This window comes from Anastrepha ludens, chromosome 6 (assembly GCF_028408465.1).
Source record: "Anastrepha ludens isolate Willacy chromosome 6, idAnaLude1.1, whole genome shotgun sequence".
Taxonomy (NCBI): Eukaryota; Metazoa; Arthropoda; class Insecta; order Diptera; family Tephritidae; genus Anastrepha; species Anastrepha ludens.
In genome coordinates, this window is record NC_071502.1 from 7,550,334 (window position 1) to 7,572,759 (window position 22,426).

Sequence of the window (22,426 nt, forward strand, 5' to 3'; positions counted from 1 at the left end):
AAGATTTGAGACAGACTATAGCTTCGAAATCGGCCTGTAATTGCTAACATCGTTTTTATTTCCAGTCTTAATTATAGGCGTAACATATGGCATCACTGTAAATAATATAAGTGCCGCACCATAACGCCGTAACCATAACCACAGGCGTATGTATCTATTAAATTTCGGTTTTTCCTCGTAACCGTAAGCAGCTGTGAAATACTTTACATTTCTTTTGACATTTGCGATAAAAATTTGAATATTAGAACAACAAAAAATGAATTGACTTAGTGGAAAATTATACGCATTTTTATGAGAAAATGCAAATGTTGTTGTCATTAATTATACTTCAATATCAGCTGTTTCTGATTACGGCATAACTAATCGCCAAATGCTGTAATGTTGCGGCTATTATTATGGTTACAGCTATGGCGCTATGGCCACGGCACCGCTAATTGCAGCGTATAACCACACTCGCTAGCAGCTCGATACCTTTGCTATTACTTTTACATGCAATTGTTTCGTCAAGCGAGACGCGCAGAGAAGTGACGAATAGAAGAGTCCCATAAGTTCAGTTCAACTTTTCAAATAACACTTACTTCAATTCACCAATTTGATCGCGCCTCAAGTCTGTTTCCGCTTTAGTTTTGCTCTTTTCACTAATCTTTTCGCCCCAGTCGAAAACAATGCTATTTTCACCCGACGGATGCGACCAGGCATGCAACAGTTTTCTACGCGGTTTCAGCACCACATTTTCTTTTACATCTTTCTCTTGATACACAATCGGAACATTAGTGTGGTTAATTATTAAGCCAGGGGCATCGCCTGGATTAAACTCAGAAAAAATGATATAAACACCGCCTTCCGTAGCTTGTACGTCCACGTTGATACCGCCGTACTAAAAGTGAAAGTAAAAAAAAAAAGACGCAATATATTTTATTAACCATTTTGTCTTTTAATATTCCTCAAATTACCTTATTGCCTGGCAGTTTTAAGAGCGTGCACTGTGCTTCCGAGTACTTAAACGCCGGCGTACATTGACCGAGTACGCGCGCGATAAGCATCATATCGGAATCGTCCTTGGGCCAAAGTGGTGTGCACGAATTGGGCAATACCTTAAAGGGCACATAAAAGGAAAAATAATTAGAATTATGTGGGGTATGTCTTGCATAAAGCCAAACAGACCGTCATCCATGGATCTCCAGGTCTACTTTGCTCTTGTAGATCTATCGTGAAGTAGCATTTATTGCTTGCAATATAAAATGGTATAAAAGTGATCATTTTTGTGAGCGAATTGTAGGTTATGTGATTATGTACGCCTATCTGGAAAAAACGAAAACAAAAACAATAAATAAAAAGTTTATTCATCTTCCGAATTAATTGGTAACATTAGTCGTAAGCGCACTAACCTGATATGGCGTTTCCTTTGATTTGCATGTTACGGCACCCATCGAACCGGCAACGTCTAATGGAATTTTATTACTCCAGTCGCCATTGTCTACGCGTATCGTCGCTGCTTTCTTGTCAAAGAAGAATTTCTCACGGAAAGAGAACAAGATCGGTCCATTGTATTCCGGTGGATGATAAAGCACATCAACAGTTTCTGCATCGGTTTTATAACTAAGCATTAAGCCAGTTTTGTTGATCATCCAGAATGGACTGTATAGCGAAATCTGCAAGGCACCTTGACGATTGTCAAAACTAATATGCAAAAAAGTATGTGAGTTTAACAATTTTTTTTCGTAGAGTATCGGTTGAAGCTTTACCGCACACATAAATCCATATCCATTTTAGCCTCTGAATCATAGGAGCTAAAGCGCCAGGTAGCCATATCATTATGACCCTCAGATATCTCGGTAGTGCATGACCAATCTTTCTCCAAGTATTGAATCAGCTGTAAAGAGGGAAAATAAAAGTAGAATAAATTAAAATAAACCAAAAAAAAATATAAATTTTTATAAAATTAAAAAAAAATTAGTTTGGAAAATGAAAAAAAAAATACATAAAAAATAAAGCACGTGAAAAAGCTAATAACAAAATAATAGTATATTATATATGTATAATAAAATATATATCTACACTTGAATATTGTATAACAAAACCTTACAAATTAAAGTTCCAAACCTGTACGAAATTCACAAAAATTTTAAAAATTTTATGAATTTTTTTAAATCCAATAGAGCAAATGGAGCGAGATTTTTCGCCGCATGTACGAAGCGTTCAAATTAGTTTCATGAAAAGTCTCTGAGACTCGGTAGATTTTGTTCTCGCCGTTCAATAATTTATTTCTTATAATATATTTAATGAATTAAAAAGTGTAAGCACGAAATAAATACTTAAGTGCCTTCTAAAAACAAATTTTTAATATTGCGTTCACCTAATTCACTTTTTACGCGAACTTTTTGGGGAGGTATCTATTGTGGAAAAAGAGAATTCGGTGTATCATATTTAGCAATAATAAAGCACAAAAAAATTGTCTATGATTTTATGGCATTTCGAACCTTAACCTCACTTTTGTGCAAGTGGGAGAAATGGCAGAATTGAAGTGCGAGTGATTCATTTCCAAAGGACGATAACAGAGTAAAACGTACCTACGCACTTTTTGACAAAAAAAAATATTTATCATAGAGGCGATATACTCATCTTTCTCGACGGATAATCATTTTTCCACTTTGCTATACTTTACGACTAGTTTTTATAAAGGGTGCTTTAATAAGGGGTGTTATTTTGATATTCAAAAAAATACTACTTTTTAATATAAATGATACAAAGTGTCTGCGCTACGTCCTCGATAACCTCACGAATTCCATCTTTGAGGACTTGAATCGACCCTGGGCTGGGCTGTTGGCGTAGACCTTCTCTTTTACTTGGCCCTGAAGGAAAAAGTCACAAATCTGGAAACTTTTCCCGTAAAAGATCAATGGTTTCGTTGCTTGTGTGGCACGTAGCGCAGTCTTGTGGAAAATAAACGTTGTGCAGATCAATACCATCCAATTCCGGCCATAAAAAATCGTTAATCATCTCTCACCTGTAACACCTGTTATTGGAGACCCCTTTATATGGCTCCGTAAAAAAATATACGTAGACTTTTCATTATTTTTCTTTTAATATGTATGACTTATTGATAATTAACTACAGCTATTTCCACCGTGAACCCATTTTTTTCAACGCTTCATTAATTCACGCAGTAAAGGATTAAAATATGTAAAATTGAAACTGAGATAAATAAATAGCCAAAACTTATCATTATTATCGGTTCGATAATTCTGCAACAGAGTATATGGCACAAAATTAATCATCCATTGTGGTTTTTGAATATTTTCTTTTTACGAAATTAAAAAAGATTTTGAGTGATGAAAATCTTTGAAATTTTTCACTTTTACGCGTTTCGTTGCTTGCCTGTTTGTATGCACAGCTGTCTAGTTCACAAGTGCCAAATATGATTTTGGAAAAACTATAACTCTTCCGATAAGGTGATTAATTTTGCTCCACCTCGTATGATTGGCGCGTACATATATTGTTGGGTTTTTGGCCGAGGTCCTACTCCTACAGTTCCATGCCGCCTTCTAATCACGAATGGTTTGTTATAAGAAGAGATTTGCGACAGCTATTATTATTATTTTTTATTTTTGTTAATAACACCGTCCGACACATATTTTCAATCAAGAACCAGACTACAATTTCCCAAATCTAAAATCAGAATAGCCCCGGCGCGTTAGATTTGCAAGACTTTCAATCGTGAGCGAGCAAAAATTACATAGAGACAGATTGTTTTACTCATGAAGATGAGCTTAAAAGAAAAAGAATTGCAGATAAAAAATAATCCGACGACGTTATAAAAACAAAAAATATCACATTATGTTATACTTATATAGCCTCGAATATAGCCAAAAATCAAATACATATTTTGCAGTTCTAAGCCGAAGTATTTAGAAAACCTGGCATGCTGCTGCTATTCAGATTCGGTTTCGATATGTCAAAAACTTTCAGAAAATGTAGTCCAGTTCCTGATTCTCAAAGCCAATCTAATTTTGGCGGCCTGTGAAATCCTTGAGATGGAGCTCTGACCTATGCGCCACTTCTATGTGACTGGTGCCACAAACTCAGTGACGATTTTTACGCAACGAAAGAGGTCTCACTTCAGAACAAATAAAATGCGAATAAATAAAGTGAAGTGAAACAAACAGCGACCAACTAAAAGGAACAAACTAAAAAAAACCCAAAAAAACAGCACAACAAAGTTCCCGGAACGACCCGGATTTATATCCGCCCAAAGACTGTCCTGCAGCGTTCCCCCTGCATGTACAACAAAAACAAAACAAAAAAGAAAACAGAAGAAAAGCACACAAATCTGATAAAGTCCGTCTATCGAAAACTTACCCGCACAACCAGAAAACTAGGATTCTCGCGCGATTTGCTACTTAATTTAACTGTCGGCAAATGCAGCACATCGCCCGGCGCCACTTCTTTTTCGCCATAATCCAACATATCTTCCTTTATCACATCCGAAATATTTTTTTCTAAATTCTCACTTTCAGCACTTCGTACACTGCATCCGGCCACAGATACACTTATGCTTATCGGCAATGCATTGCAAAGATATACCGGCGGGCGGAGGTGCAAAGTATAGAAGGCGCTTAAAATGGTATACTTGTCACTATGTTCATGGAAAATCTCAGTTTTTACGCGCTTCGCATTTATATAGAAGGTCTCGAAGGTATTCACTGGATCACACTGCAAATGGCGCGAGTATTCGAGATCAGTGGGGCAATCGTTCCACTTAATGCCCTGCACAGATATGTTGTAGCCCTGTAAATGCAAGCGAACACATTTGAGCATAAGGATGTGTAGATAATCATAAATGTTTTTAGGACGAATGTCAACTTACTTCCAAGCAGAAGTGCAAATCTTTAATATCCGCATAAATGGCGTGTAGCGGCACATGGAAAATTTGTCCAGGCAGCACTTTGCCAACCAAAATGTTCTCTCTTGCTAATCCCTGTTTATACCGATAAATATGCAGTGTTGTTGTGAAGTGATTATGTACCTAAAAGAGATTTCCAAACAGTTCTTATACGTTTCTGCATATTTTCTTATACATCTGTGATGCCGATACGCACTTTGACCACACCGTGTATATTGACTTTTGTGGTGCCAAACTCTGAGCGCACTTCCGACACTATGCCCCATGGATCTTGATTCGAGCCGCGATATAATGGGAAGTAGCGTTGATCTGATTTGGATACAGGCAAAACTACCTCCTTGTCTATGCCACCCACCTGTAAATAAAATGGCAAACATTAACATTTCAAATTCACCTGCGAGTTCTTGCCTTCATCTGCAACTTACTCTCACATACAAATTGTATTGCTCATCTTCTTCGGTGGTAATTGTCGACAAATCTTTTGTTTGCAAATATGCACGTCCGCCAGGTGAAATCGTGCAATCCCTTACTTGCTCGGGCGAAAAGTTAGCATCGGCATCTTCAACGGCGAATACCAATGAGCTATTTAAGTGATTTGTCAGTGTCGCTTTTGGCGAATGACATTCGTGCAAAGTGAATATGCCGCGCCTAAAGTTGATAGAAATATCAAAGCCGGTATCGTTTTCAACTACATAAGGTGCTATCACTTCAGGCTTGACAAGACCCTCAACATTGATCGCCTGCGAGAAGGCCTCACCCAAGACACCCAACAGATCTATGCACGACTTAGTAACGGTGAACTGCAAATCTTCATCCGAATGAATCGCGATTTGTGTAACTTTCTCCGACTGCTCTTCCTGTTCGTCGTCATTGTCGTTTTCCACTTTCTGGTTAATTATATCCACCTTGTAGGTTAATTCCCACGGCAGATACTCGTGCTCGCCATTACGATTTATGTGCTCATTCATTTCAATTATCGGCTCCCACACTGCCAGAGACTCATTGTAATAGTTGGTGCTTAACGTAAGCGAACCACGTATTTTCAGATCACTACTCCAGTCGCTAACCACCGCATTCAGGCGTGTATCAAGCGCTATAAGTGGTTTCGTATAATAGCCAATGCCTGTTTCAATGACAAGCGTAATATTTGGTATTTCAATGATGCATCTTTCTGTTTTTCGTTTCTGTGCTTCGTCTAATAGCGGGGTGTCAATGTATTCCAGCGCGTCAACTGCACGGTCTGCGACAAAAAAAAAAAAAAAACGAATATAGCAAAGTAAAACATTAAGCTCGTTGTATAGTAGGCTTACCGGCTTTTAGGAACCAATAACGTCGCTCTTTAAATGATTCTTCCACCCATAATTGGGTATGATCGGTCTCAAGTCTCAGATTCGTCTGCTCCTGTGCGTTGTCGGCGCTTATAGTGCGCATTGCCTTATTCAACAACTCTATGGTTGCTGGTGATACGTTCAACATAATTTCACTCAATTTCAAACTGACATGCAGACCCTCCTCTTCGGGTGTGGAGCCTTGCAAGCTGATCATGCATGGATGTAAAATGTAATGCCGCGTAGCTTCACGACGTTCTGGCATAAACGAGCACATATACATTTTCAATGAATCGATTTGCCCATTGATAATTTGTTTTTCGCCAATGGCGCGATAATTCAACTGGGCCTGCACATTGAAAATGATGGCATTCGAATTCATATCGTCCAGATTTTCCACCAATATAATGTCAGGTTCCTCGATATGCAGAATTAAATTCATTTTTTTATTATTCGTGCCAGATTGGGGGGCGGCAGCAGCACCCGCTTGCGCTCCGCTTACAGCTGGTTTTGCGCTTTGCTTTGGAGCTGCAGAGAATTAGATGAGATGAATTAGGAATGCATAAATATGTCAAATGTTTGCTTATATGTACCTGCACTGGGGCTGCCTGGAGATTTAAGTTCTTTATTTTTTTGTGGAGTTAAGGCTCCAGATTCTTCGGGCAGTTTGAAGAAGTCAGCTAATTTCAAGAGATAATCAACGCACAAAATCAAATCGAAACTCGAAACGCGCACCTCCGCTGTTGAGAAAAGAAATATTTTTTTTTTACTGATTTACATATTTTATTTTATTAAGGGGGAACGGCACTGTGAAGGGTAAAAAAATAGTCGATTTTTGGGAATTTTTTTTGTAAGTAGGAATGATTATTCGAGGATCGGACAAAGGCAATTTATTATATATGTATTAAAAAATATTAAAAATTGGCAAATTTGTGTAAATAACCTAACAAGTTAAAAAAAAAATTACGTCATCTGGTGGCAGCGATACAGCAATTAATAATCATCTGAAATCAAAAACCCAAAAATTTTATTAATCTCCACAATAGTGGCTACCATGATGGAGAGAATAATGAGATAGCGCTTATCGTGGTTCCGTTACTTTGCTCTCAGCAAATTTGACAATGAGTGACGTGAACGGGGTCGAGTCAAATCTCATCTAATCTTACGTTGGAGAGAGGGAGGGTATCGGCAAATATCACGCATTTTTTTTCTGATTGAAACAAAAAAATTGTATTGTACATGCTTAAGATTTAATCTCAAGCGTAATCGTAGTATGATTAAGATCATTCACTAATTCGTTCAAAAGAAAATAATTTCATTCATACTTCGACGTTATACATTACTACTGTCAAACCACCATATTTGTTTTACACCAAATAGCTCAATTTAATCTGAATTTGCGGTACAGTGTAGCCCGTCGGTTGTTTTCGCGCCACTATGAGCCGAACGCCCTATCACTCAGGTTGACGTTTGACAATTCCGGACTTTAAAGAACATGACGGAAAATCATTTGCTCCATTTCTAATACGCGTACCGATTGAACCGCTGAATGCCTTCATCAGCACGCCTATTGATCTCTATTGCCCAAGTATACGTGATGATTTAGAGAAAATATGCTGCAGTACATGCGGTATTTACTTCGCATCTATCACAAGAGCTGCAGAGCACAGGCGAGCAGCTCACATTGCATTAGCTAAGCAAGCGCGTATGTTCCGCAAAGTGCGACCCTCACGGAGTGTCACAAGATGAGCTAATGAGTTACTGTGCGCAAGCGTCAACGGCTTAGAGTGGCTAGATCAGAACAAAGTTGAAGGAGCAGATGATTTTACTGAAAATCATATGGACATGTTGGTCCCAATAGTCTCTCTTGAAACCGCGCATGATTCTCCATGGACTGAATTAGAGTAGATATTCTTTTTTAATCGCAGTAGTTACGATTTAAGTCTTCTATTGTTAAATTTTTATTACACTTATAACTCTCAGCAATATTGATTACTAGTCTTAACTAGTCGTAAATAAAAGCACGAAGCAACTTTTTTTTCTTTTTACAATAACAATCCAACGCGTTTACATAAGAAACCCACATTTTGAAAAATCTCACGTGAGATTGGGGGATGGGGGAGGGGGTTGAATAAAATCTCACGACATCTCACCAGGGGGGGAGGGAGGGTCAGAAAATTGAAAAAAACACCTCACGTAATTTATGGACGCCCCCTTAAAGAAAATAAAATACCAAATTTTTATTGAATTACTTGAAAAACTTTGTATGCGTGACAAATTGCCTTTAAAATGTGCGTTTTGTTTTAAATAAATGTGTTATCGAAATGTACAATTTAATTTGAGTTTTTTTGGTAAAAGAAACTCTTTTCTTAAGGGAATGACTTATTTGCTGTATAACAGGTTATGTGAATACACCTCTTGATGCCCTATGTCCCACTAAGGAATGAGGACCGGACGAAACGATTACATCTCTATGGCTTTAATTCGCATTCAGTAAATTCAAACGCTTTTAAAAGGTTTTCAAGGTTAAGAAGAGTTAAGAAAAGAAGATTTAATATTCTGACATAACCTCAAAAGGAAAAAAAATTAAATTTTCACTTTAAAAATACGAATTTTATAAGAATCAACAAATTTTTATTAGCACTAAAATCTTCTCAGAGTGACCTTTTTTAACCTTTCTTTGTTTAATAATAAATTTGTTCTTAACTTACAGTTTCGGTAGCCTTAAATTAAAAACAAAAAGAAACAAACACCAACCTTAAAATCTGTCGCAATTTGAGTATAAAAAAGCACTAAATTTATTGTGAAGAGCAAATGGTTGGCAACACTGCTTTACTTGGCAAACGTGACGTCACGCACTCTCTGATGGGCGCAATCTTCTTTCTATCATTCTTGAGTGGCTATCGTTGTACGTAGCCTTTTTTTTATTTTATTTTTTGAAAAAATTTTTCACCATTTTTTTGATTTTCGGCTGTACAATGATAGCCAATACGATAACAAAAATTTTGAAAAAAAGAAAATTAAAATCGCTTCGAGAAATCGTTGCCACCGTGTCAAAGAAAAATAGTTTCGAAAAAAACGCGTTTGAAATAAAGCATCGTATCGTAAGCGCTACGGGGCCGAACCGACGGGCGCTCACTTAAGTGCACATAGAATCGGGAATAAAGCGAATTTCGCTGTAAAATTTTTACCACATTTTCTTGAGTAGTTATACTAAGAATTTATGCAAAAAAAAAATCGATTTTTTTGAATTTTCACAGTGGCGTTCTCCCTTAATTCAAGAGGTCTGCTGCTTTATAGTTAAATTTTACAAATATGATCGTTTAAAATTTCTTAAAACTAATTCCATTGACCGACTCTCATATATTGCAAAAATCGCAAATCTCTTACATACCGAAAACATCATCCTCCTTAATGCTAGCTGTTAAATCCAACATGTAATTAGCCTCCGCCTTGCAAGCATCCACCACATCCGCTCGCTGTTCATTTGGTCTATGCAATTGCATTTCGTTCCAATCTTTGCGACACAGATATTTTTTAATTGGACTTTTATTTGATGTTCGTGTGTCATCGATCTGAATATTACACAACACAATGGAGGTGTTTAGTGTGCCATCGATTAACTTATTACCCTTCAATGATAGCAGGTACAAGCCGAAACGCGCTAACCCTTCTTCGTTGTCTGCGCAAAAGATGACGAGGTGTTATTTAGATTGTTGCATTTACTGGTAAAAAATATACTCACTCAAAAGCAAATTGATAACCACACCGTCGAATAGAAAACTAAATTTCATTTGTTCATGAATTTTATTCTTTCGTGGAGAGTCAAAAGCATTAACCGCTGCCAACACTTTGCGTTTAGCAGCAAGAGCCCCTGTTGTTTCTACATCAACCCTGGATACCTGTGGTCGTAATTCCGCCGCTGGTTTGGGTGATGGTGGCAGATCGGGTTCCTCAACCGGCGGAAATTCATCGGCGCCTTCACTCAAATTGCGATTCAATATAGCCATTATAACGGCATAATCTTCCATAAATAGATTGAACTGGATTAATGGATATAAAAAAATCAATTAAACATCAACTTCAACTTCAATTGCATTAGAAAGTTGTACCTCAATCGATTTCAAGTGACCAGAAATGTCCATTTCAGGCACCTCTTTGTACCAGGTGCTAGATAAATTACGTTTCACTATCAATGCGCAACTAACTGGATCCAAAATATTTAGATGCGATTTGATGCCGTATGCCATATCAACAGCTGAAATCAGCAAAGCCAATGGTTACAATTCGTATAAACAAAATTTGTTGCTTCGCTAACACTTACTATCGACCGAGGATCTGCGACTCTGTTCCAGCAAAATAGCGGCTTTTGCTAATCTCATATTTTTCAATTCAAGTTTGATTTCGTCGAGCACCGCACGTCGGCTATCGCGCGGTACATCCACTTCACTAGTGAGGTTATTCAACGAGAGAAAGCCAAGATCCAGAACTATCGCATTGAAACTTTGCGAGTCCATCGGCACTATAATTACGGGTGCTTTGACTTTGATATCGAGCTTCATGCGAGTTGCATTTTCATAGGCAACCATAGCATTTTGTTTAGCCGCATCAGCTGCAGCAGCACTCGCCTGCGCAAGGGCCGCTTGAGCTGCTTGGAAGTTGTTAAGGAAACTCTGGGGAAATTATGGAAAAAGTGATTTGAGTATATTTTAGTAAAAAACAACTTTTAGCAAAACATACCAAAACGCCTGCAACGAACCAGTTGAGGAACACTATTTTCATGCCTCCAATCGATACCGTTATACGCATGTCGTCTGAATTGTAATTGGAAGTCTCATCCATATTGAATTTGATGACTTGACACTCGAGCGCATTATCGCCAACAATTGAAAGTATCTACGGAAATGAAAGTATCAGTTATTGGTTGTCACGAAAGAAACTCTTAAAGGTTATGAAAATTATTTATTATTTATGATGAATTTAATGAAAAAAAAAATTTTATTGAATATGAGTGAATATGAATATGAATGAATATGAATATGAATGAATATGAATATGAATGAATATGAATATGAATATGAATATGAATGTATATGAATATGAATGAATATGAATATGAATGTGAATGTGAATGAATACGAATATGAATGTGAATGAATACGAATATGAATGTGAATGAATGAATATGAATATGAATATGAATGTGAATTAATATGAATTAATATGAATATGAATGAATATGAATGTGAATGAATACGAATATGAATGTGAATGAATAAATATGAATATGAATATGAATGTGAATGAATACGAATATGAATGTGAATGAATGAATATGAATATGAATGGGAATGAATATGAATATGAATATGAATATGAATGAATATGAATATGAATGTGAATGAATACGAATATGAATGTGAATGAATACGAATGAATATGAATATGAATGTGAATTAATATGAATATGAATGAATATGAATGGGAATGAATATGAATATGAATATGAATGAATATGAATATGAATGTGAATGAATACGAATATGAATGTGAATGAATACGAATATGAATGTGAATGAATGAATATGAATATGAATATGAATGTGAATGAATATGAACGAATATGAAAGTGAATGAATATGAATATGAATGTGAATGAATATGAACGAATATGAAAAAAAAATTTTATATTGAATATGAATGTGAATGAATATGAATATAAATGAATATGAATATGAATATAAATGAATATGAATATGAATATAAATGAATATGAATATGAATATAAATGAATATGAATATGAATATAAATGAATATGAATATGAATATAAATGAATATGAATATGAATAAGAGAAAGTTAAGGGAGGGGTCTAGGGTTTGACTTTCAAAAAATCGAGTTTTTGGAAATAGCTTTTTCTTATAGTAAATCATCTCAAAAATATTGTCCCAAAATTTCAGCTCAATCGGAGCAAAACTTTTGGAGTTATAGACGTTTTTGTCCCCACTCCTCTGCGACAGCTGCGAGCGTTTGGAGCGGAGCGTTACGTTTTTCTCGAAACCACTTTTCCAAAGTCCGTGACTATTAGAACTTCAACAATATTTAACCGATCCTTTTCAAATTTGGTATACAACTTCTATATATAAAATACTTCCCCCCACTGAGAGATTTTTCACTTTTTTGTTTTACATTAAGGGCGGTTTACACTTATACAGCGAAAAAATCAGTGAAAATCGCACTTTTTGCTTCAAAAACGCGCTGGCAACGTAAAAATTAAAAAAAAAAAATCGGAGCCAGTGGGGGGGAGGTTTTGGTGATAATTTAACCAAATAATTCTGTTTTTTTTATTTCAGGTGATTCTACAACTAGATACGATAGTCACCGCAAATCACCTTTTGGAAAAGGCGTTTTCGGAAAAGTTACCTCACCGGCTTATTTCCCGATATTTTCTTACAAAAATTTAGTACAATATTGTTGAAATGATGCTTTATAATGTACAAAAAGTTTAAATACATTTTCACTATTCATATCTCTAAAGCAAAGTCTCAAAAATTCATTAAAAAAAATGCTCAAACCCTAGACCCCTCCCTTAAATAAATGCAAATAAATCTCAAGCAACACAAATCTAAGTAAGTATCGAAAGACTAGAAATTGTCACGAAACACTTACGCCACTATGTTTCGTCAATGGATTCAAGTCTGTAACCACGATGTCCTTCAAACGCACATTCAACTCAGTGTAGGACGATTTCAAAATTACATTCGCATCAAAATGTTGTACGTCCAGCGTAGCCAAAGGACGTTTTGCAGTTGTCAACAGCAACGAAACTTGCTCCAATTTCGCTTTCACGTGCACCTGTATGCTGTTGACCACCTTTCCTTGCCGTTGCGCACGACTCCTCGTGGGAGCTATAATACCTTCCTCTTCGCCCTCCTCTGCTATGGCGGTTAGTTTGCTAAAGATGCCTGTATCTCCAGCATTACCTTCGCGATCTTTGGGTTGTTGATTAGTTGGCGTTGACGGTTTGATAACTTTATCCAATTTGCGTTGTATGGAATCGGCCAGTTCGAGCAATTGCAACAGCACCTCTTGATGCAATGTAATATTCAAAGTAGTGAAATTAATGTTGATCAATTGCTCGGTGGCATTATATTTGGTGAAGAATTCGGGAGAAGTTCGTTGTGCCATCACATAAGAAACGGTTAGCAGATATTTGAGTTCTTCTGAAAATCGTGGAGTGTCGATGATGTCCAGCTGGTGTTCAGAGTGCTCAGAAGAGCCATGACGTTTCAGATTTACAGCTCCCAGGCTACAAAAAAAGATGTGATCGTTATTATACACGTTTGAGGGGATAAAGAATGTGGCACATATTGCGGTGCCGGTACCGGTACTCGGTGAATTTGACAGCAGGTCATTTAAGATGTTTTTTTACACACATACAAAGCACATTCAACAGGTAGCATAGCAGTAGAGCAAAAACAACAAGAGCAATGTGCAAGGTGAAGTCCAAAATAAACAAGACTGAGCTAGAATAGAAACGGCAGGTACTTTGTTGCGATAACTTCGAGTTTATTTATTCAAAATAGTCCCCTCGATACACTGTTACTGAGCCATCTAAAAGCTTTTCGAAAGAGTGTTTCAGGTCATTGACCGGAATGTCCTTCAGGATGTCGGTACAAGCCTCTTGGATGGCTTCTACGGACGCAAAACGTTTTCCTTTCATGGCCAAATGCAATTTTCCGAAGACCTAGAAGTCACAGGGAGCCATATCAGGCGAATACGGTAAGTGATTGATGGTTAAAATGCGATTTCTAGTCAAAAAATCAGTCACAAGAGTGGATCGATGAGGTGGTGCATTATCATGCAAGAAGCGCCAGCTTCCACCTTCGCTATATTCAGGACGAATTCGACGAATGCGATGCAACACACGCTTCAAAACGCCAAGATAGAAAACTGCATGGACGGTTTGGCCCATTGGCACGAGCTTCTTGTGGACAATTCCCTTGAAATTGTAAAAACAAATGAGCATCGACTTAATTTTTGACTTCTCCAAGCGCGATTTTTTGGGTGGTGGCTCGTCTAGGGCATCCCATTCAGCACTTTGACGTTTAATTCCAGGTTTATGTTGGAAACACAACGTTTCATCACCAGTTACAATGTTATAAAGGCAGTTCTCGCCTTTTTTCGCCTCTCCAATGAGGTTTTTCTAATGTTGAATTCGGAGCAATTTTTGGTCATCAGTTATATTAATTTTTGCGCAATGAAACGTGCACAGACCTTTTGTAAGCCCAAATGATCAGGTAAAATGCGATCAATCGAGGTTTTGGATAAATTCAACTCCGATTCCATGAATTTCAACAATGATTTCGGTTTGTTTTTGATGAATTTACGAACAATTTTGATGGAGTTTCGGTGATTACTGATTTTGGGCGGCCCTCACAACCATCTCTGAAACGTGAAAACATCTCATGCGCTCTGGCACGAGATAGACAACACTTTTTTCATCAATTCAAATGTTTCGATAAACGCTTTACCGATTGTAAAACAAAATTTCATATTAGCTCTCTGTTCGAAACTCATTTTTGTACCGATGACACAAAAATACTGACTCTTTAGACGCAATAACTTCGCTTCCACTAAACCGAATGTCACCAAGCTTTCACTGGAAGTCAGCTAGGGGTGTAACTTCCAACGCACTAACTCATTAAAAGGATGGCGCCATCAAAAACATTTTTATGACGCCAGTCTTGATTATTTTGGACATCATCTTGTATTTTGCCTTTGCTTTCGGTCGCTATATCAAAATGTATAAACAAAAATTGATAGTTTAGAGTAATTACAACAAAATGTATCAATTTACAGTCCAAACTAGCTGTTCTACTGCTACTACCTGTTCAATATGTTTTGCAATGAACTCTTTTTTCCTATTCTTTTTCCCCATTAGCTTTTATGTTTCCATTAAGCTAACCTTACTTTTAATTTTTGTTTACGAAAGTTTTCAATTTTGACATTTTGAAGAAGAAAGTATGATATTTGCCTTTCCAAACACCCATAGCAAGCACTAGGTTATTATATTAACATCAAACTAGAACTAACTAGAACTAGAACTAGTGACTGAAAGACCTGCAGCATGAAAGAGCAAAAATGGTAGAAAAAAATATTTTTCAAAAAGCGGGCGCTCCTCAGCAGGCAATGCCTAACCTTCGGGTGTATTTCCACCACGAAAACCATCTGTCGTTCGCAGGTGACATAAAATTGTAGGTCCTCAATTTGTGCGGAAACGCCAAAACACACACTAAAAAATTGATGAGGAGCTCGGCCAAACAATCAACAATGGGTGTGAGCACCAATTAATCAATATATATGAGTTCTCCGGAAAGTAATTGCCGATTTTACATATAGACGTCGTTGATAATTGTATTGAACAGCTTGTGACTATTTATTTTAATTTTTTCTTTCGACAGTTATTAGCTGTCACTTTTAGCTTGCTTTAGAAAAAAGTGTGCGTAATTTTGTTTGTATTTGTTTGTTTGGCGTCAATTTTAATATGGAGCTCACAAAAGAGCATTTTCGTCATATTTTACTTTATTATTTCCATAAAGGAAAAAGCGTAGAGAAGGTTGCTAAGTTGCGTGATTTGTATGGTGATAAAGCCTTAAAAGATAGACAGCGCGAAATTGGTTTATCAAATTCCGTTCTGGAGATTTTTCACTTAAAGATGAGCCACGTTCAGGTCGGCCAAGTGATGTCGATGAAGTCGTTATCAAGGCTTTAATCGAATTGGATCGTCATGTAACTTTGCGTGAGATTGGAGAGAAGTTAAATATACCAAAATCAACCGTTCGTGAGCATATAAAGAGTCTTGGACTGGTAAAAAAGCTTGAGTTTTGGGTACCACATGAATTGAAATAAACTCATTTAACAAACCGAATCAACGCTTGTGATATGCATCTTAAACGCAATAAAGTCAATCCGTTTTTGAAGCGGTGATGAAAAATGGAATGTTTACAATAGCGTCAATCGAAAACGATCATGGTACAAGCATGATGAAGCGCCACAAACCACTTCAAAGGCTGATATTCACCAAAAGAAGATTATGATGCTGTCAGTTTGGTGGGACAGCAAGGGTGTAGTATATTTTGAGCTGCTTCAGAGGAACCAAACGATTAATTCGGATGTCTACTGCCAACAATTGGACAAATTGAATACAGCCATCAACGAGAACCGACCAGAATTGATCAATCGTAAAGGGGTCATATTTCATCAGTACAACGCTAGACCGCATAATCTGTGGTCACTCGCCAAAAACTGAGAATGCTTGGCTGGGAGAGCTTTTGATGCATCCACCATATAGCGCTGACCTTTCACCGCCAGTCTACAATTTGTTTCGGTCTTTGCAGAACTTCTTAAATGGCAAAACTTTCGGCAATGATGAGGCTATAAAATCGCCGTTGGTTCAGTTTTTTGCAAATAAAGGCCAGCAGTTCTATGAGCGCGGAATAATGAATTTGCGGGTAAGATGGCAAAAGGTTATCGAACAAAATGGAAAATATATAATTGATTAAAGTTCATTCTAAGTTTTAATAAAAATGTATTAACTTTCTTTTGAATAATCGGCAATTTCTTTCCGGACAACCCAATAGAAACTAAACAAATACCTGCCAGCCATCGGCAATTGACTTACTTTGCTTCCACTACCATTTCGTATGTACGCTGATACATTTTCACACCCAGCTCCAGCACATGCAGCGATAGAATAGTTTCAACAGCGCTGGATGCTGATTGATAGCTTACAATTTCTTCCAGCAACTCATCAGTGGGCATTTCTTCAACAGGTGTACCGAAAGCGTTAGAATCCTGTGGTGATTCGATTGGCGTTACCAAAGGCTCTGTGGGTGATGCTATTGCTTTATTCTTATTCTCTCCCGGTTTGGGTGTATCTTTTATAGGCACCGATTTATTTAATGCAACGGTGAACTCTTTTAAGGTGAAAATCAATTCTAAATTGGTATATTGTACAATTTCCGTAGAGAGATCGAGGTTTTCCACACGTTTCTTAGCTTTTTTCTCTTGCGTTAGAAAACTAGCCAATGACAATTTCGATGAAGCAGTGCTTAACGCCTTGGTAAGTGGTGAAGGTTGAGCGGCGTCACCCTCCGGTAACGGTATGCTTGTGACTACACGTAGCGCTTCAAACATGCGATCTTCTGTTATATTTAACGCAATCGAAGGTAATTCAATTTCGATTTTCATCTTCGGCAAACGTGGATCATCGTCGACGGCGCATAAGGATACGTTGCATAAAACAGAGGTGGGACGTAGTATGTGCATATCCGATTGCACGGCAGAAGCAAGCGTGTGTTCCCATTCTTCCCCAGGTCTAGCAACCACCATCTGCAAACCCATACACATTACGATCATTCAAAGTTGGCATTTAACTACACATACTAACCTGTATATCAGCTATGCTGACTTGAATTTGGTCATATGCACGCTCCAACACCTTAGACAGCTCGATTTTGTCTGCTTGTAGCATGCCCAGCAGGTCATTCGACGACACGTTGTGGGGTTTCGATGAAACAAGGAATTTACCCAATGTTATAACAATTAGCGAATTATTATTGCTACCAGGACAATATTTCCCCGCACTGGGTATAATAATAATGTTCGGCATAAATTGGATATCAATTTCCAATGCAGATTTCGAGTCGATCATATATTGCATGCCCGTGGCTGAGCGCTCTTTGAAATTGGCCATGCGTTCAGTGGCGGCGAACTCCAATTCGGATAAATTGGCTTTGGGCGGTGTGAATACCTTTACCAGTCGTATTATCGTATCAGCGTCATACACCACTTGCAAAGGGCGTGCCGATACTTTAATGCGTTGATCGCATTTTTTGTCGAGAGGATTGGTTTCGAAGAATATATCCAGTAGATTTAATTCATCGGTCGTTTTCGATTCGATTAAGATGGGCGCTGTTTTATCCTGATGCAAACCCAGAAGTTTCATTTCGTGCATGCCAACCGTAACACTACAAAAACAAAAACATATAATTTGGTTGCTTGCAAAAATCAGAGTAGTTTTACCTGATAGCATTACCGCCCGGTCGTTGTGATATATTGCAAGTGGTCATAGAGAAATTCAACAGCATAAGCGTTTTTAATTGGTCCAGAGAGATACTTTCTCTTCCTACCACACTGCTATCATCGTACAAGCCAACTTCCAAGGCTAACAATTTGAATTGCATTTTTATAGCCTCAAACTGCACTGGCATATCTGGTGGCGGCGTTCCCTCTTGATAGCCAATGGCGTCGTAAAGCTTCGCCTTCTCGTCTGCGGTCATGGCGGCCTCGAATTGTTTGACTGCAATTAAATTGAATGAAATTAGTTTGAAAAATGTGTCTACCTAAGTTAAAAGTGCATTAATCAACAATTACCAATGTCGCTTGATCCTTCATCTTCAGCTTTCTTGCCACCACCGAACCAGCCACCAAACCAACCACCCTTTTGTGATTGCCTCGTTTCTTCATCCTTGCGGATTTTATCCACCTCAATTTGGACACGTTTACGTATTAAGACCAAATTAAATAGATCCAGCTTCTGCTCGAGCAATGTGCAGGTTTCTACGAGGCTAGCAGGAGGCTTTTTAGACAATTCCTTTTCTTTGAAGCTCTAAAGAGAAGGAAGAAGTAAAAATGAATTCGGGCTGATTGCGGCTAAAAGAAAAGTTCAGCCATGCCGAGTTTTCCAAGAAAGAGTTAAAATATAATATTTCTTCCGAAATTAAAATAACAAAATTGGTGGCACACAAATATTTCTGTGGTCGCATACAAAAGTAGTTTAAGTGGGCTTACAGTCTGTCTAATAAAAGCGTGACCGGCAGCGTCATAACTTAGAAGCTATTTAACCAATTTGATTCTAGGAAACTGCACTGTATGGGCTTCAAATATTTATTATGCACAATACGAGTATATTCAATCAAATGTATAGTTGTTGTAGCAGCAAAAACATTCCCCATACATACTCGTACACGAGGAATGTTGCTGAAGTGACAGTCCTTAGCCGGATGTAAGTCCGGGTCGTTCTCGTTACGTAAAACCTGGGAACGATCAAAAAATGTGTGGTCACAACCATTAGCTATAATTGAGTCATACTTTATGTTAATTTCTGCGCAATCTATAAAGGTAATCGGCTTCAAATCAGAAGAATTTGCCTTGATAACTGTTTGACCGTACATATTTGTTTCCCTTTGAGTTTTTGCTTAACTATTGCCCAAACATTTTGGGCATCAGGGCACTGTGAAGAGCAATCCAACATGTGCCAATCCAATCCCCAGCCACCAAAGGGAGTGTCCCTGGTCTCCTACGCCGACGACTGCACGATAATGGCGTCGGGCAATGACATTGATGGCCTGTGCGCCAAGGTAACCGACTGCCTCGACTGCCTTTCAAAGAAAGTTGTAAACTATGCTGCGCCTGTTTGGTCGCCTGGAACCAATGGCACGCAGTGGATAAAGCTTCAGACATGCCAAAACACTGCCATTCGACGGCGATGGCGACGGGTTGCCTCCTGATGTCCCCCATTCAACACCTTCACAATGAGGCGCAGATGCTCCCTGTAACGGAGCATAACAAACTGCTCAGCAAGCAGTTCCTGTTAGGGTGCTACCGCATGTTTCACCCTTGCAGATACCTGCTTGAGCCAGAGCCGCCTCCCAGGCACGTCAGGAGATACCTCCTCAATTACGCCGACGAGATCCAGGACAAAACAAACAGATCTATACTGAACCGGACAGTGTTTAAACAGACATTAAACGACATTCACCGGTAGACTGTTACCACCTTCATAAGCTCCCGTCCAGAGAACACACTGGTTAACACTGGTACAACTACGTTCTGGATATTGTAGCAGGTTAAACTCCTACCTATCCAGAATTGACCCCGACATACCAAACATATCTCCAGCATATGAAGGCATCCCGCACGACACTAATCACCTTTTCACATACCCTTTAAAACCGACTTATCTAACACCCCTCTCCCTCTGGCCACAACCTATCGAAACAGCATTTTTCCTGGGCCTACCTTTAGATGAGCCAGACGAAGACGACCGATGATATACCCTACGCTGACGGGGTTCGTATTACTGCTACAACAACAACAAAATCCAGTGTTGCTGGTCCTTCCAAACATCTACGCAGCTGACGGCAATAATGCGTTTTGTAAATTTTATTCACCAAAACTACAATCAAATTGACCGAAAACACAAATAAACAGCCAAATCCTTTTTCGGAGATGCTTAACACTACGTTGATGTTGTCAATTATCAGCAGTACACCAGGACCGACATATGCAACTATTCGCCCAAAAGGAAGGTTCATCCGTGAATATTTCGGTGGCCCAATTAGGCCAGGAAAAAGACAAAGGAACTACTTAGCCTCTCAAGAGAGGATATCTCGAAGGTCATGGCGTGTATAAAACCGGTCATTGGCTGGCATCGCTATATGGCAGGCATTCCTTGAGACTAGCACAGAACAATCTGCCTTGGGGATTGGGCCAATCCTGCGCTTCATAAGAGCTATAAAATGATTTCATGAAGATAAATAAATATGATTCCCGTGTCGCACAGTGGTATCACAACGGACCTGTAAGATCTAAGTGAGTTGGTCGTACGGACCGACTAACACCATACCCTAGCCTAACCTTGGCCATGCAACTCTTTTTTCAATGTGCCCCGGAATTCGACGTTTTCTGCGTGTAAACGTACGCTAATCGTGTCTTTGGATACATTAAAATCACTTTTCCTCAAAACTGCTTTGGCTTCACGCAACGATAAGTTCGGGTTTGTCACAAACTAAACATTAATCTGCTGATCTTGCTTTGGAGAATTGTTTTTTTATGCCTCGTTCGGGGTAATTGTCAATGCTTTTAACTTCGGCATATCGATGCACTCGTTTATTTATGAACGTCTTCGTCTTCTTAAAAAATTTTAATGCAGCTGCAAGTGACATTTTTGAACCTTTAGGAGGTGCACATAGGCTCTCTGTTTCAAATCGTTTTTCATACGCGGCACACATTTTGCAAAAATTACATATGCTTTCTGAATTTTTCACAGAACTAACGAATTGCACAATGATTATTACGAAAAGAATACCCCTATTTAGCTGCATTTAAAAATTTTCTATAACGTCGCTCTAAGTTTGGGTTTTGCCGGCCAGACTTCTATCAAATTAAGGTTAAGATTGTTACTGGAACAACCCAGCACGCAAATGTCATACGACCGCATGTTCGCTTCTTACTTCTGCGTAGGTGTTACAAAGTTGACGATGCTCCTTAATATGCTGCCATGTCCATGCTCTATTACGCTTTTTGATATCTTCCTCCAAAATCGAATTGATGGCAAAGTGCCACCACTCGCGGTAGTGTTTTTTGTAGGCTGCAAGAGGAGAAATAAAATGGCAGTAATAAGCAATAAAACAAATAATTATTTTTTAACGAAATTCGCGTACTACTTACATATATTATAGGGGCGATATTTTCTGTAACGTGTGCCCAGTTGCATGCGATTCATGGATTCGCCCAATTTTATAGCATTCTGAAATTGTGTGCTCGTCAAGCCCACGCGCAACTTTTGCATTTCCAATGCCAAATCGATTTTGGGTATCACAAATGCTGGAGTGTCGTATTCCGGATTCATATTTAGCTGTAGTTTTCCCATTACAGAAATCGGGCCAATAACTGTCAGATAATAAAGTTTCTTAAAAAATACTTTGGAAAATATTAATTGCTCACTTCTTACCATAATTGTAGTCTTTCGGCACGCAATCTTTTTGTGCAATGTTTTTTCGAAAAGCCTCTGCCAACTCTTCTTTCGGCAGGGCTGTGTACATGCTTGTTCTACAATTCATATAAGCAGACAAGGAGTCCAGGTTGGCGATTTTGAAGACACGGCTGACTTGCTGCGTCAGATAACACTTCTCCCAATTCTCATCTGTGGTATATAATTCGAGATCGTGCAGCGTAATGCCAAAAGCGAAGCTTTCGCCTGTTGTGGAAGCATCTTCGTAACGAATGTGAATATTCGATATTTTTACTTGCAAGTTATTAACAATTTGCGCTGTTAGTTTCTCGGAAAAAGTGGCATCCGGCTTGGTTTCGTCTATGAGAAAGAGCATTTTTAAACTCTCTTGCTTTA

General features: G+C 38.3%; 1 protein-coding gene across 3 annotated transcripts in view; it reads right to left on the reverse strand.

Moving 5' to 3' along the window:
* Window positions 1-22,426, reverse strand: part of LOC128868319 (intermembrane lipid transfer protein Vps13) — a 78,292-nt gene that overhangs the window by 11,493 nt on the left and 44,373 nt on the right. For all 3 annotated transcript variants that reach the window (XM_054110288.1, XM_054110287.1, XM_054110286.1), the window contains exons 5-28: window positions 22,031-22,390; window positions 21,748-21,969; window positions 21,531-21,667; window positions 18,670-18,904; window positions 18,319-18,595; window positions 17,684-18,263; window positions 16,916-17,625; window positions 12,901-13,540; window positions 10,972-11,127; window positions 10,556-10,904; window positions 10,344-10,489; window positions 9,977-10,274; window positions 9,626-9,913; window positions 6,825-6,971; window positions 6,214-6,759; window positions 5,329-6,143; window positions 5,100-5,258; window positions 4,868-5,026; window positions 4,360-4,788; window positions 1,746-1,873; window positions 1,389-1,680; window positions 1,165-1,302; window positions 954-1,094; window positions 579-877 (exon numbers count right to left, since the gene is read on the reverse strand). In XM_054110288.1, the coding sequence (XP_053966263.1) occupies window positions 579-877; window positions 954-1,094; window positions 1,165-1,302; window positions 1,389-1,680; window positions 1,746-1,873; window positions 4,360-4,788; window positions 4,868-5,026; window positions 5,100-5,258; window positions 5,329-6,143; window positions 6,214-6,759; window positions 6,825-6,971; window positions 9,626-9,913; window positions 9,977-10,274; window positions 10,344-10,489; window positions 10,556-10,904; window positions 10,972-11,127; window positions 12,901-13,540; window positions 16,916-17,625; window positions 17,684-18,263; window positions 18,319-18,595; window positions 18,670-18,904; window positions 21,531-21,667; window positions 21,748-21,969; window positions 22,031-22,390 (7,651 nt within the window). The remainder of the gene's footprint in view (window positions 1-578; window positions 878-953; window positions 1,095-1,164; window positions 1,303-1,388; window positions 1,681-1,745; window positions 1,874-4,359; window positions 4,789-4,867; window positions 5,027-5,099; window positions 5,259-5,328; window positions 6,144-6,213; window positions 6,760-6,824; window positions 6,972-9,625; window positions 9,914-9,976; window positions 10,275-10,343; window positions 10,490-10,555; window positions 10,905-10,971; window positions 11,128-12,900; window positions 13,541-16,915; window positions 17,626-17,683; window positions 18,264-18,318; window positions 18,596-18,669; window positions 18,905-21,530; window positions 21,668-21,747; window positions 21,970-22,030; window positions 22,391-22,426) is intronic.